The following is a 17,054-nucleotide window of genomic DNA, read 5'->3' as shown; positions in this document are numbered from 1 at the left end:
CTCCTCACTCTTCAAATTATATCTGCTCCAATTTAGGCAGGGGGAACACAGTTAACAGCCGCATTTTATAGAACACGCATAATCAGTCACTGGTAGCTTTATTCAAACCAGTTGTAATAGAAGAGTCCCCATATTACCTTTGGATAACAATTGTAATTAGACTATGTCATCACATAATTAAAATAATTTCTATTTTTAAAAGCCCCATGTATGTGATACTGTGGCTTGGAAGCACATACCAGAATATTTTTACCACTATTGGGTGCAATGCCTCCTTTGTTTGCAGTTTATTCTCACACCTATTTTTACATGCACATTTAGCCATCTCCACTCATTCTGTTTATGGAAAAGACAGGTTAAATTAATACTCACAGCTCTTCAAGGTAAGGGAAATTCCTGAACGCATCCTCTGGTAACCTTGTGATATTGTTCATACTGATATCCCTAGAGAGAGTGGGGAAAAACACACAGAAGTGTGATCAAATATGCTGATCAAGGAGTTTTGCTCTATATGAGTAGAAGAAAACCCTAAGTAGTCATCTAGTAGGTTTACATGTCAACCATGGTGTATGCATTAAAAGGTAGACCCATCATAAAGAAAAAATGGTCTCAAGGGGAAAGCTTGTTCATCATAAAAACCAAGTCTGCCATATACATATGTAAGTCATCAAAAGTACTGCTAGAATATCTATAGCAGCAAAAAGATGGGGCTGAAAGCATACCAGATGTGCAGAATAAACAGAAGTGCACAAGAAACTATTTGTGATATAAATTAAACCAACACCCTCTGCCAGCAAGATCACCACCTTAGAAAAATCTGAGTTTCCAGCCTTTGAGGATTTAGCAAAGGAATCTGGATCACCCTCACTGAGCACCAGCTGGAAGAGGGGGGAGGGGGAAAGACACCCTGTCACCTCTTTCTCTGCTTCTGCCGTCATTCCAACCACACTATTTTATCCCAGCCTCATAGCTCTGCTACCTAGCAATTTCCTTCCTGTTTCTTGACATCTTTAAACACACACACTTCAGAGTGTATGCCTGCTCACATGAGCAGCCTCCTACCTTCCCTCCCTTATGGCAGTTGCTTGTGGGCCAGATAAGAGCCCTGGATGGGCCGTTTCCAGCCACTGGGGCATAAGTTTTACACACCTGACCTGAATCATCTGATTTGGGAAGCCTGGGATTGGCACTACCCTGAACAAGACAATGCAGTCCTCAAGAAGTTACACTGGATTTTCTTCAAAGAATTACTATCACCTTAAACGTCCAGACCCAATAATAGAAATCAATTTTATTTAGTCAAGAGCAAAAATAAAGTGACATTGTGTGATTTAATTTGCGTTGTCTGCTTTGAGAATGACAATTTAGAGCAGTGGTTCCCAAACTTATCTGGCCTACCGCTCCCTTTCCAGAAAAAATATTACTCAGCCCCCTGGAAATTATTATTTTTTTAATTTTAAGTTATTCATCGCCCCCAAATGCACCTGTGGCCCATCACCGCCCCCTGGATCGCTGCAGCACCCACCAGGGGGCGGTAGCACCCACTTTGGGAATTACTGATTTAGAGCATAATCAAGGTATAGTCAGTTTCTCAAATTCTATATGCATGGACAAAATAAGTTAAGAACCTACACAGCCTGGGATAAGTTCTTTAATTTTAAGCTTTTTTGCCTGTATCACCTCTGGCAAAGACAATTTTAACATGCAGAAAGTACAAGTCAATTGTACAATGTATAGTTAAGCAATTAGTAAAAATGTATAATGCTCCACTTTCAGATGCAACAGCAAACTACTGCTTGCCAGCATGTCAACAAGCCCAGAAGAAGCTTCAGATTTCATCATGGGATCTCCCCTGCCCACAACATTAATGACTTCCTGATTTTCACTCAACTGCCATTTGCCATTTCATCCCAACTGTCAAACTAGGTTGTTCTTCCATAAGGATAGATTCAAATGGGTAGCCACATTGGTATGAAGTAGCACAACAAAATCAGAATCCAGTAGCACCTTTAAGACCAACAAAGACTTATTCAAGGCATGAGCTTTCGAGTGCAAGCACTCTTCCTCAGTCTAAGAACTGACCATCATGACAGTGGTAGTGATGGTAGTTCATAGTCTGAGGAAGAGTGCTTGCACTCAAAAGCTCACGTCTTGAATAAATCTTTGTTGGTCTTAAAGATGCTACTGGACTCTGATTAGATTGTTCTTGTTGAGGTTTGTTACCACTTTGGAAGTTCTGTTTGTTCAGTAAACATAATGGATAGTTTGGCAATTTGAATATAGTGGCAAACTACCAAAAAAAAAAGTCCACAGGAAGGTGAACTATATGGCTGCTCTGTCCTCTCACAAAGCTGTAACATCTTGGATGGCAGTCTTGAAAAATGTGTTCTCAGTCACATAGGTACTTCACACTCTACTTGTATTGTAGTGCTTGTAATGTTCTTGTATTTCTACTTGCTTTAAGTGCGACCACCCAGCATTGATAGCACACTGACAGCCTCCCCACCCACACACCAGTATATAAAGGAATGCATTGAGACTTGACATCAGGTTTTTTTAAAGGCAAGTAAGGGTTCTGGGACAGCTGACAAGAACAGCAGGAACATGCCTCAGCTCTACCACAGTCATAGTTTTCTGCAAAACCTATAAAAAGTCCTCAAGCTAAGAATTTTAAGGAGATTTCTGTTTCAGTCCATGAACAAATGCAGACAAGTGCTTACATGATAGGTATGTAGAGCAATTTGTTTCTTCTCAGTTTGCAGCAGGTAATAAGCACAACTTGCGGAATATGTCCCTTATAAATTATTTAACAGATGGCATCTTTAGAGCAGTTATGGAGAAACTTATGATCCAGAATATTGTAACTATGTTTGCTGGCTAAGGATATGGGTGATTCTGATCTGTTATGCTAATTTCTGTAGGTGACTGGCCCCTTGCAGACACCATACCCCAAAAAGAGAAACTGAGGAGATAGCACTTCAGCAGAAATCCTGCAATGCAAATGCACCATTCTGAGGACTGTCTATTTATAAATATAAATATAAATATAAATATAAATATAAATATAAATATAAATATAAATATAAATATAAATATAAATATAAATATATATATATATAAATATATATATATATATATATATATAAATATAAATATAAATATATATATATATAAATATAAATATAAATATAAATATAAATATAAATATATATATATATATATATATATATATATATATATATATATATATATATATATATATATATATATATATATATATATATATATATATATATATAAATAAATGAGAAGGTATTGCACTCATTTCACATGCTAGCAAAGTTATGCTCAAAATTTTACAAGCTAGGCTCCAGCAATATGTGGACCGAGACCTTCCAGAAGTACAGGCAGGATTTCGAAGAGGCAGAGGAACTAGAGATCAAATTGCCAACAGTGATAACAGAACATGGAATCACTGATTGGTTCAAAACTGAGAAAGGAGTTCCGCAAGGCTGTATACTGTCACCTTGCCTATTTAACTTGTATGCGGAGCACATCATGAGAAAGGCGGGATTAGAGAAGTCACAAATTGGGATCAAGATTGCAGGGAGAAATATCAACAACCTCAGATATGCAGATGATACCACTCTAATGGCAGAAAGTGAAGAGGAACTAAAGAGCCTGTTGATACGGGTGAAGGAGGAGAGTGCAAAAGTTGGCTTGAAACTCAACATCAAGAAAACAAAGATCATGGCATCCGGCCCTCTCAATTCCTGGCAAATAGATGGGGAAGAAATGGAGATAGTGACAGGTTTTATTTTCCTGGGCTCCAAGATCACTGCAGATGGAAACTGCAACAAAGAAATTAAAAGACGCTTGCTCCTGGGGAGGAAAGCTATGGCAAATCTAGACAGTATCCTAAAAAGCAAAGACATCACCCTGCCAACAAAAGTGCGTCTAGTCAAGGCTATGATATTCCCAGTTGCAATGTATGGCTGCGAACATTGGACCATAAGGAAGGCCGAGCATAAAAGAACTGAGGCTTTTGAACTCTGGTGCTGGAGAAGACTCTTGCGAGTCCCTTGGACTGCAAGGCGAACAAACCGATCAGTCCTAGAGGAGATCAGCCCTGACTGCTCCTTAGAAGGCCAGATCCTGAAGATGAAACTCAAATACTTTGGCCACCTTATGAGAAGGAAGGACTCCCTGGAGAAGAGCCTAATGCTGGGAGCAATCAAGGGCAAAAGAAGAAGGGGACAACAGAGAATGAGGTGGCTGGATGGAGTCACTGAAGCATTAGGTGCAAACTTAAATGGACTCCGGGGAATGGTAGAGGACAGGAAGGCCTGGAGGATCATTGTCCATGGGGTCTCGATCGGTCAGACACGACTTCGCACCTAACAACAACAAAATATATGAAGGTGGGGATGGCTGGCTTTGCAGCCACCTCAAGCCCCCCTCCCCACAGCAGCTAGGCTCGCCTCCCCCCCCCAGCTCCCAGCTGCCAGCTGGCCAGCCATGGCATGGCAGGCCAGCACCTGCCCAGGCCACGCAGCTGGCCAAGCACGCAGCTTGGAGACCCACAGGCAGGCCGACAGGTGGCGATCTTTCACATCACAGCCCCCCACGCCCCCCATGCCACCAAGGAGTTGGGACTCATTGCATGCCTGATTGGCTGTCCATACAACCATCAGCCAATCAGATAGGCTGTCCCGCCCCTGGCCACATCCTCCAACTTTTTCCACATGGAAAAAGTGCCAGTCTGCTCTACTGCACTGATGTCTAATGGTGAGCGAGTTGGAGGAAAGGATGGGGGGCCTGAGACCATGGTCAGGGAGAGGGTGATCACCCAGCCAGCAGCTGTGCCCCAGAAGTTAGAGGGGGCCAGTCCTGACTTTCACTGCGTGGGAGGGGGAACAGGACCGCTGCCACCCAAGTTGTCACTTAGTCATATGGATCACAGTGGCTAGGTCGTCTAGATAAAGGTAGGTAGAGCACTAGTAGCTTCACTTAGCAAAGTGCAAGAATGCCAGTTGAGCTACCTTTAAAACCTGCACCTCCATCATTAGGGAGGCATCAAGGATTACAGCAATGCTGAACACCACTTTGGGTTCGGGAGGCAAATTTCCTCCAGGCCAGACTGGCCAGGGATGCTGGGTTGGAGGGGCATCACCTGAGTATGGAACTGGGGTCACTGTAGGTGGGCAGGTAGTTGTGAGTTTCCTGCATTGTGTGTGGGCTGGATTAGATGACCATGGAGGCCCCATCCAACTCTATGATTCTAAGTCATGAAAGAAGGCAGGTAGAAGACATGCCAACAGATTTCACAGAGGGTCAGAGCAGGGTCTTTGCACTGCTGACACAATACTAGGACATTGTACTTTTCTTACCCTGTTTTTTTTTTTTTAATTCTGGTAGTGCTAATGAAGTCAGGTGTGTGGGGGGGTAGGGTTTCCCCAACATGTACAAAGTAGTTCATCAACAAAATGCAGTGGCATCATGACAGGGAAGCACCTTTGTTTACTGGTTTATAATAAAGCAATTTGTTATATGTTTGTTTTTGAAGAAGGAATGGGCTGTTCATGATTTGTGCATGAATACAGAATAACAATGTAGAAATGGGGGGAGGGGAAGAGACACATACAAGTTGGTTGAAATATGGAAATTGTCCAGTATGAAAGCAGTCCAGCTTGCAATTTATGAAGAGTCCATGGAGGAACATGTTTCATTCTGTCTAGTATTTACAATTATTTATTTTCCTAAGAATGAGTACACTATTCAGTTTCAAAGAAAGCCACTATCAGCTTAGCACTTTGATTTTTATAGCCTCCTTCAAGGGCATCAATTGTCAATAGCAGAAAGATTACAAGTGGTACAATTCAAGGTAAGAATGAGGAATGCAGTTTACAATACTTGCTATCCTTGGGTGCCTTTGCTGAGGAAACTTGTTGGTAGAAGATAATTTTGATAAATGATTCAGAACATCCAAGAACATTAATAGGAGCCTATGTACATTGTGTGTGCAATTCCACATATGCAGACATTAAAGCTGCATGATAGAAGTTGTCCTGTTTTATATGCTGGTTTTGTTCTCTGTATCCCCCTCCACCAGGAATTTATTTGACCAATGTATGATAAATAATAGCTTTACAAAGTTTTAAGTCTAGTAACATCTTTAACATCAATCAAGTTTTGTTCAAGGTGTAAGCTTTTGTGTTCACACACTTTCCTTCAACACTCCCAGTTGACCTCTCAGAGAGCTCCTCAGAACTGCTGGTGTCTTGTCTCCTCCGGACTGACTTTGACTTCTTCCTCTTTCTACCCTCCCCCTCTGTTTTCCTCCACCTCCAATAAAATGTGTCCAATGTCAACTAGACATTTACTTCACAAGAGGGGTTACATAGATTGGTGACATTACATGACTAACGATTCTGCCTCATGCCAAAATGAGTACCATTCAGCATGATAGCAGTGCTGTCATTGTACAAAGTCAGGTCAACTCAAGGACATGTGGGCAACTGCCAGCCTTAGGCCTAAAATAAAGAACCAAATGAACTGGTTCACTAACTTGTATCATTCATTAGTATGTTTATACTGTACATAAAACGCAGATATAGGAACTTCTGCCAATGACAAGGTGGTCTTTCTTGCATAGATAAGCATAAAACGTTAGGCATAAGAAATGTGCATTGACTGCAAATGAATCACTCCACTTCTTGCATTTCTCAATTTACTGTGACTGTATGCTTTCATTCAACCAAGCCAGATCCCTTCTTTAAATTCATACACTCTCAGTGTTTAAATTAATATGTATGCATTCATAAGGTGAAATACAGAGGTCCCTCGTTAATCATAAAATAGTAAGTATACCTGAAAGCCACATTTTATTTTTTCCTCTATGACTTCACAAAATAATATTGTTGGAACAAGATTTTATATGCAAATCTCCATGGAAAGTTGTTTCACATATGCAACTTAAGCAGTGACTTTTTAAAACCTCATAGTACTTTTGGTCTGTCTCTCACACAGGAGCCAGTTCAGTCTAGACCAGAATGCAGCTTTTGTTAATGGAACAGAAATGTCTTTTGCACTAATTTTAAGAAAGTCATTGTCAAAAACCAATATGTCAAAGAACACTACAGAACCAACAGGCCATTTATATTACAAATTTTAGATACAAAGGAAACTATATATACAAATGTAAAATTAAGTCAGATACAGGTAACAGATCCATAATGGGATGGGGAGCTATAAGCACATCAAAAATTCAGAAGAAAACAAATTTTACTGTGAATATTGAATCACAGAACCAGGTCACACAGGGAAATTTAGATTTGTAGGACAGAAAATCAGTTGACTTACAATATAAGATGTGTGGGAGTTGTAAAGGTTACTGGTGAGGAAAATGCATTTCAGGAAGCTCTAGCACTCGTATTCTTGGATACAACGGGCTTTGCCCCTAGTTTAGAATAAATGACTACGAGCTGAAAGAACAGTTTCAAGCATCGTTGACATTTTCTAATGAAAATATATTGATCTAAGTCAGCTCGAATGGCCACGGTTAAGATGAACTTGTTGCCTAACTTTAACTTTTTATTCCAAATGTTACCAATAGAGATCCAGGAGAAAATGCTGAGAAAATGGCAATCAGTGATTAATAAATTTATCTGGAGTGGAAAAAGGCCAAGAGTTGCTTTTAAAATACTTCAAGATGTGAAGGAGAGAGGAGGTCAAGGTGTTCCTAATCTAAAATTATACAAAGATGCAGCAGCACTTACATATATAGTGGACTGGATACGGGAACCGCAATCCAGAGAACTGGTATTTAAAAGAAAAGCCATAGGTAACAGCTTCCATGAAAGACTATGGCCAGCAGGAAAACAAAAACAAAAAGCAATATCAAATACCTGGATTAGTGGACTTTTGAATGTATGGTCAAGATACAATAAGACACCATCAATACTGAAATCGCCAATTGAAGCATATTTTGGCAAAGCTCAACAGAAAAGACTGACTTGTCTCCAGTACAAAGACTTAATATTAAAAACCGGCAAGTTTAAGGATATGCAAACAATAAAGAAAGAAGGAGTAGAAATTCAATGGTTAGAGTACAACCAATTATTATCTAGATTTAAAGCAGAGTTTCAGCAACCGTTAAATCCAGAGGCTCCAATACCAGAATTTGAAAACTTGGTAATCCAAGATAAGCCTCACTTGCAGGGCCAAATATACAAACTGTTATTAAGGTATGAGACGGAAATGGAACGGGTTAAGCCATGTATGATTAAATGGATGCAAAATATTGAGATAAATGTGACAATGGAACAATGGGAACTAGCTTGGTCTAGAACAGTAGTCCCCAACCCGCGGGCTGTGGCCCGGTGCCAGGCCGCGAAGGCATTGGCGCCGGGCCGCGGCTCCCTCTCCCCGCCCCCCCTGCAGTAAAAAACTTCCCAGGAAGTTTCTTACTGCAGGAGGGGGGGAGGGAATCAGGGCCGCGCCCGTGCATTGTGCATGCGCGGCTAGGCCGCGTATGCGCACATGCACCATGAGCAACCGAAATCGCGCATGTACGGCACTTTCACGCATGCGCGCATGCGCGAAAGTGCCGCACACGTGTGATTTCGGCCGCGCCCTGCCGGTCCCCAGCCTCTAAAAGGTTGGGGACCACTGGTCTAGAATACCTAAGTATACTAATAGTCAAATACTTAAAGAAAACTGGTATAAAATGTTTTACAGGTGGTATGTGACACCAAAAGTGATTGCCAAAATTGTTAAAAATCATGATAACAAATGCTGGAAATGTGGTGATAAACTAGGTTCTTTTTTCATATGTGGTGGAAAAAGTTTATAAGTTCTGGGCAAAAATACACACCATTGTGCAGAAAATGTGGGGTCTTAGATTTCCTATGAAAGCTGAATTATGTTACTAAGTATACTTCTGCAGTGCCTCCCAGCTCATACCCAAAGTTTATTCTTCTATGCGACGACGGCAGCAAGACTAGTACTGGCCAAGAAATGGAAAACGTAAGAACTACCTTCGATAGAAGACTGGTTGAACAAACTAGCGGACTTTGCTAAGATGGCCAAGCTGACACTGATAGTTAATGGAAAAACAGAAGAGGCATTTCAAGAACAATGGGGCCCTTATCTGAATTACTTAAGAAAATAAACTAAAAGGGGACTGAAACGGGGAATTAAGTGTATCAAATGAAGAGCATAACCTATCTTTCTCTGTATTAACAATGTATACTATTGGTTCTGTTTTTTCTTTAGCTTTGGAAAATAAGAAAAATTCTGTGTGTGTGTGTGTATATACACACACACACACACACACACATATACATATTGATCTAGTCTTTTGGCAAGCTGATACAAAACTTGTTCCTCCAGCTAATTTAGGGTTGCCAGCTCTGGTCTGGGAAATATCTAGAGACCTGGGTGGTGGAACCTGTGGAGGGCAGAAGGTGGGGTATAACACCATAAAGTCCACCTTCCAAAATGGCCATTTTCTGGTGTTAAGGAGATTTCTAGTCACCAGCTGGAGGTTGGCAACCTCAGGCAAATTTAAGTTTGGCAACTCTGCTTTATCCTATCACTTCAGAGCAACAACAGATTAGTTCTACTGACCATTCAGCTATGAGGGGTTAAGAGAGATCAATAACATTCTAGTCTACATGAATCCAGTACTACTAATGTCGTACTATGCTTCATTTGGTACTATGCTATACAGAAGAAAATTACCATCTCATCTGAAGGAAATACAGACCTCTAAAAGTATTGACTTGATTTTAGCCATCTGACCTATGCAATCCCCACCAACCCAAATTAAGTTTGACAGCAAGCCTAGGCAGTATTTTATGGTAACATAGCTTCCCAAGAAATAAACACACATCCAAGAAGAACTTAACAGTTACTTTTAAATAACTGCTTTTCTGAATGACATACACTGGAGGGAGGGGGAACTTTGTTACTTTTATTAAACTTTATTTAACTGTATATTCAACCCTAGAGTAGCGATCCCCAACCAGTGGGCTGCGGACCACATGTGGTCCTTCGACTAATTGGAGGTGGGCCCCGAAGGACGCCTTCTACCCCCCCCCCCGCCGGCCCTTTACTTCATCCCCCCGGCCCTTTACAACACTTCGGGTGTCACTGTCTACCATCACTCCCAGATGGGACTATCTCGTTGCAGAGAAACAAGCTCAGCGTTCCCATTGATTTGTCATTGTCATGAGTTAAAATTTCCATGAAAATAAAATGTTCCTTATGTTCATTGTTGTAGCGTTTCTGTATCTTATTTTGAAGGAATGTTTAAACATTACCATAGCGATCAGAGAGCGTTAGGGCAGTGGTTGAGAGTAGAGGAGTAAACTACCCCCGCCACCGGGCCTCAGCAAAAGGCGGTGAGTGGTCCCCGGCGTTGAGTGGTCCCCGGTGATAAAAAGGTTGGGGACCACTGACCTACAGCAAAGTGATAAGGCTCAGTCTCAAAATTAAATCAGCCTTGCACTAAAGATTTCTCTAGAGCAACAGTAGCCAAGGCAACTAGTCTTATCCATCACTAGAAACAACAATAACTATTGTGAAAATCAGCCAATAAAAGATGCAGAAATTCAAACCAACTAGAACCACCTACCTAACAAGCTGCAGTCATTTGGGCAGCATAGAAAAAGCAGCCTCCATTCACTCGGAGGACCTGTCATTTTGAGCCAGCATGAAAGAGCAGACAAAATGACCCCTCTGAATGCATGTTATGGAGAATCTAGTTCTAGAGCCCCAAATCAGCATCTGCCACATATTTTTGGGTCAGTGAAAAAGAATGAAGCACATAATAAATGAAAAAGTATGAGCTAGTGAACAAGAACTGTCTCAGATTCATTCTTTGGGGAAATAAGACAAGAAAGGATTATAACACACTGCTTTACATAGTAAAGAATTACATAATTGATTAAACAAACTAAAGTACATTCTTAGTTGCCCTAGTTCTAAAGTTAACTTGATTGAAAAGGTACTACCAAGACTGACTATGTTCCAGAAGGCTCCGCAGAACAGGAAGAGCCATATGTTTAGAAAAGCACACATAGTATCTAAAATTATTTTAGTTTTACTTATACAGTGTAGTCCTGAGTCCAACCATCTTCCTTCTCCAGTGTTTCATCTTTCATGACTAGACAGAGTATATAAGCAGAGCAAGCCAGAAACGTAACCTTGATGGGGGACAAAGAGTCAAGATGCTCTTTGGCTTTGATAGCTTATTGACCGTTTATGCACTGGAGGTTTCATGCTGGGTTGCAGGCTGGAGTTTTAGTCGTGGCAGGTGGCCCCACCTCTTCCTGCACCCACACAGGGGAGCATTTGGCCCAGTGCACCTCATCTGCCCCCTATTTGTGTTCCTGCACGAGAGCTGGGGCAGTAAAGTGCCCAGTGCATAAACGGTCATTGTGGCACTGCTCAGCCTGTCTTGCTATTGCAAGCACCAACTATTGCTTCCTTAAAACAGGACTTCAAAAAGTTTTGACTATGCTGGGTTCATGAATGGGCAGTGAGACAAAAGGCAAATGGCCTGTGGTACTTCATCATAGACATAAAGCTTTTTGTAAAACGTTTTTTAAATAAAATTAACTGGTGGTAAATTGTCAATAAGTGTCACAGTCACATTGTCAAACAACTTACTTCAATAGTTTCTAAGTCTAGCATGAAGCACTACTCACCATCTATGCTGCATCATAGGGCTGGCATTTATCACCAAGACAGCCCTCTAAACGGTGCCTGTCATTCTCTACAACCACCTATTACTGGTGCCTCTCACCAAGCTGTCCTATAGATTTTCACCAACACCGCCAAAACACATGAAATTCCATTTGTAGTGTGTAGTGGTACATTGCATTAAGCATTCCTGTCTGTACTCTGTGAACTATAATATTAAAGAGGTAGTGGGAAGAGATATAAATAGGGAACTGGGCATGGAAAGATCCTTAGTTTGCAGTACATGTTAATTTGGAAACAGCATCCTGCTCCCTCATTCTCCAAAACCCCAAATAAGTCCACACTGGAGTGGAAAATATTTGTAAGGATGTGACTTACTGATTATGAGGCCATTAAGACACCAAGGGGTTAAGCACTATTGTTTCAAACAATCTGCCATCTACCCATTATGGTCATGAAGACATTACTAAAAGAAGATCTATGCCTTTGTAAAAAGAATTTAAAAATCAAGAGATTCACCATTTTACACTTTTCCAGGTTAATCAAGCAAATGGGGGGGGGGGGTAGGGTGTTAATAAAGACGTGCAGGAACCAAGGCAGGCTATAGCAAGCTCTAGCAAAGCTGCTGATACCAAAATTGCCAGGCAAGACTGGGACTATGTATGAAGTGTAATTATATACAGCTGGCACCAGGGCCAAAGTCCTATGGTTATTTACAGGTGAACTTAATCCATCATCCAGCAAAGTCACATGATGGATCATGATCATCACAAGTCTTGTGTACAGAGCAGCCAATCGGGCAGCCATCAGAGCAGAGCCTCCATCAGGCTTCTCCTTTGCTCCAGGGACTCTGGGGATGCCCAGGGAACCCCTGGTTTCACTGATGGGCTCTGCTGAGGCCCCTACGAGCCCTTTGGTTTTCAGTTCCAATGGCTTCAGCTGGTGGCCTCAGGTCCCCATACTTGTAGGGTCTGGGGTTGTGATCTCTACAAGGATAGCTACCATGACCCCCTTGTCCTGCAAGAGAAACTGGCCAAGCTATATACGCTTTTAAAAAAAATAAGGAGGGGAGAGGGGATGAGCTGGAGAGGAGGCAGGTAGTAGTAGGGGGGATTAATAGAAGACTCCAATCCCAAGGTTCCTCATTAGATAACTGAAAATTGCCTTCCAAGCAAGGGGGTGGGTGGGTGGGGAATCACAGTTTTTGAAGATTCACAAACCACAGCACAAACAAGGCTTGCATTTGGATCTACTCCATAAGAGACAGCTTTTTGTGTAAAATATTTGTTATTCCCTAGGACTTTAAGAATGTTAAATTAGAATTTTACTTGACTGCAGAAAGAGTCAGGGATAGGGTAGTAACAAAGTATTTCTGAACATATGGCCAGAGTAACTTCTCATGATTACCGGAAGAACAGGAAGAGAAAGAGGAGGAGGTTCTTATATGCCATGTGCCAGAATTGTCTCTTCCCTTACACAGCAAGCCGCTTTTCTCTACTCGAAGGAGTCTCAAAACGGCTTACAGTCACCTTCCAATTCCTCTCCCCAAAACAGACACCCTGTGAGGTGGGTGAGGCTGAGAGAGCCCTGATCTTACTGCTCGGTCAGAACAGCTTTATCAGCGCTGTGGAGAGCCCAAGGTTATCCAGCTGGTTGCATGTGGGGGAGTGTAGAATCAAACCCAACTCGCCAGATTAGAAGTCTGCGCTCCTAACAACTACACCAAGCTGGCTGTCTCATAAGACATGAGAAAGCATCTACAGAGAACCTACCCTGCAGTGTTTTAGAGTAAAACCTCACAACTTGGAAGTGTCTTTGTAAGATTAGACATTGTCAGATGCTCAGATTATATTTAGAAATTGTCATGCCCTTGCCCCAGCAGCAGAAATGATGGCATATACTTGAAATACAGTAAGCAGTCAAAAAACTTGAAAGCACAGAGAGAGAACAACAGGTCTTGAAATGATCACGCAGACAGCAAGACAAGCATATTCTACAGGACCCAGCAATATTCAGGTCCAGAAGAGTTTCTGTCTGTGGCATTACTATCCATTGGAATTGTCTTGTTGTTTTGTATTCCAACCACTGGCCTCCAGTAATGCAATAAATCAGTGCCTAAATACCCTCCCCCCCCCCAGTTAAAGCACTACGGTGCCCAACAGGCATACTTTATTTTTCCCCATGCAACTGCAGTGGGCTCTTGAGTTTCATATACTGGTTGGCTACTGGCAACAGCCAGCTCTCTGTTCACATTGTGGCATTTCTTCATTTTACTGAGAAAGAACCCGGCCTAGATAGCCCAAGATAAAATAATATTCAGCTTTATTTTAAACAGTGGAACTTATTTTTAAAATATCTGTAGAGAAACAAGTTCAGCAATATTAAAATCTGCTTTGTATTTCATGTACTTCCAAACTGGAGCAGTCTAATACATATCAGTGAAACAGCTTAAAATATGTAGCTTGATAAACTGCTAAGCATACAATTTAGCTTAACTAAAGATAAAAGGTAGGTATCCCCTGTGCAAGCACTGAGTCATGTCTGACCCTTGGGGTGATGCCCTCTAGCATTTTCATGGCAGACTCAATATGGGGTGGTTTGCCAGTGCCTTCCCCAGTCATTACCATTTACCCCCCAGCAAGCTGGGTACTCATTTTACCGACCTCAGAAGGATGGAAGGCTGAGTCAACCTGGAGCTGGCTGCTGGGATTGAACTCCCAGCCTCATGGACAGACAGCTTCAGACAGGATTTCTGCTGCCTTACCACTCTGCGCCACAAGAGGCTTAACTAGAACACCTGAATTCAGTATTAGGAATATACTATAATTTTAACAGTGGTTTATGGGGAAAATATACCAAAAAAGTCACTGTTCTGAACTAACAGGTTCAAGAGAAGCCCCCAAGACTTTCATAGATTCACTTTTAGAGTAAGTAAGTTACCTTGGTTTTCAACACCCAATGCCGTTGTGTGACTTTATTTGACATAGAATGCCAAAAAGCCTTTTTCTTGTAGACACATCTAATTTGAATCCCAAGTGTCAGCAAGAGCTACAAGGTTAGGGGGGGGGGGCAGGGAGGGTTGGCAGCTTTCAGAAACTGAGCTGAAGCCATGCTTTGAGGTTGTAGTACAGGGAGTGCAAATTTTTATTGTGTGATTTATTGGGTTTTAATAACTACTACTGTTCAAAACAAAAGAAGTCTGATTGTCCTGATATGGATGGGCAGGCTAGCCTGATCTAATCATATTTATTTATTGTATTCATATACTGCCCTCCCCGAAGGCTCAGGGTGGTTTACATGAAACAAGAAACGACACAGGTAACTCTATTTATAGTAATAACAAGGTGATAACAACAATAACATTAATGAACGGTGGCAACTGCAAACAGTAGAAACTGCTCAACTCATACTGAGGCCCAGTGGGTTGGGCAGATTTGTACTAGTCGTCATAGGAGGGAGGCTTGGGGGCCAATGGGAAGTGGTGGTTCTGGTCTACCTCAACCAAATGCCAAGCGGCGGAGCTCCCTTTTGCAGGCCCTGCGGAACTGTTCAAGTTCCATCAGGGCCCTGATCTCCTCTGGGTGCTTGTCCCACCAGGTGGGGGCCAGGATGAAGAAAGCTCTGGCCCTGGTTGAGATCAAGCAGGCTTCCTTGGGGCCAGGGACCACCAGAAGGTTGGAGGTGGTACAGTGCAAAGCTTTGGGAGGTGTAGGCAGAGAGGTGATCCCTCAGGTATACTGGGCCCAGACCACGTGTGGCCTTAAAGGTGATAACCAAAACCTTAAGCCTGATCTGGAAGCTAAGCAGGGTTGGCCCTGGTTAATACTTAGATGAGAGACAGAGACAAGCTATGGCAAATCATTTATATTCATTTCTTGCTTTGAAACCCTATGGGTGGGGGTCACTGTACGTCAACTGCAACTTTACAGGAATGTCCACCAACAAGTATTGATTCCTTGAATATCTGATTTGCTGGTGAATAGGCTGGTTGCCAGCTCAGGTTTGAGAATTCCTAGAGACAGGGGGCAGTCCCTAGGATGGTCAGTTTGGGGGAGGGAAGATAGTACAGCAGGGATGTGTTTGCACTCAGAAGCTGCCACTTCTTCCAGAGAGGAATAAGCCTCTGCAATCTGGTGGTTTTGGGACAACTTCAGGTCGCCATTTGATGTGGGGTAACCTACAGAGCCAACTAAGATACATACAGGTAAGAACTCAAGCAACTGGCCCAACTCACTGCCACCACTTGTGCTCATAAGATTACAGCCATCACCTTCTGTTTCACCGGATGTGCAAAACAGAAATGTTCAGGAAGAGAATTAGAACTGTAGTAGAATTGATCAATTCAGGACATCACTTTTATAATGGAACTAGCTTCAAAGCCCGTTCCTAAGACCGGGTCCTGAATGGGTCCCCTCCCCTGGCCAGGCAGCTTAAGGTGGCCCTATTCCAACTTGGATAGCCCACCCCCTAGGCTGTTTCAGAAATATATAGAGGAACAACAATGGATAAGGATAGGATTGCAGTCTACACCAATTGTACGTATTACTTTTTTTTGCAATACCATATACCTTATTAATTCCCTTTTTGCATTATGGTTTGTCATGACTTAGACAGTTTTTCTGCTTTCTAGATAACTTATGCTTATTATTTCTCTCTTTTGCTATCTACCTTGAATCTCACTGATAAAGGAAAAAGGTTTGTTTCTACAAAAGCAAGCAAACGTTTTACCACTTTTCAAATTATTTTCAGTCATATGTCATGCCATTCTGCTTTGCTTTCCACTGCAATGCCTGTGGTCGTTTTGGGACAAGGTAACCAGTTCCAATGTACACCTATTCATGTCAATCAAGTCACCATCAATAACTTCTAACAACTGTTCTATGATAGAATTTATTTGGAATTAGTATGTGTGCTATTAACCAATCACAGCCTTGTTAAGATTACATGTTAACAGAAACAGGGACTCGTTTTTGTACAAAATGCCTCCCCATCTGCACATAGACATGTTTTTTATCCACTTTACATGTAAAGCTCTAACCATCTTTAACCCGCTCCTAGTGGAGCGGAGTAAGGGCACCTAAGGAGGGCAAAGCGACAAGGACCCTGACCAGGATGACCTGTAAGCTCATGTGTGTGTGTTTGTTTTTAATACGTCCCTCAAAAAACAGAAGTAGCTTGCCGACTGCTACACTAGTGGCTTCCCCCCCTTATATTTTAAGGGCAAAGTGAAATTATTTGCATTGTTAAAATTAATCATCACTGAATTTCTAGGGGGGAAACATCCTTGCATTCCCCTCCAGAGTGTAGTCTACATGGAACTTTTATTCCAATCCCAGGTCGATTCA

General features: G+C 41.9%; 1 protein-coding gene across 1 annotated transcript in view; it reads right to left on the bottom strand.

The window, feature by feature from the left end:
* LGR4 (leucine rich repeat containing G protein-coupled receptor 4) overlaps positions 1-17,054 on the bottom strand; it is a 119,817-nt gene that overhangs the window by 74,290 nt on the left and 28,473 nt on the right. Inside the window, exon 2 of the mRNA XM_077321980.1 lies at positions 373-444. Within this exon, the coding sequence (XP_077178095.1) occupies positions 373-444 (72 nt within the window). The remainder of the gene's footprint in view (positions 1-372; positions 445-17,054) is intronic.

Source organism: Paroedura picta, chromosome 2, assembly GCF_049243985.1.
Source record: "Paroedura picta isolate Pp20150507F chromosome 2, Ppicta_v3.0, whole genome shotgun sequence".
Taxonomy (NCBI): Eukaryota; Metazoa; Chordata; class Lepidosauria; order Squamata; family Gekkonidae; genus Paroedura; species Paroedura picta.
This window is presented reverse-complemented; position numbering and strand designations above follow the sequence as displayed.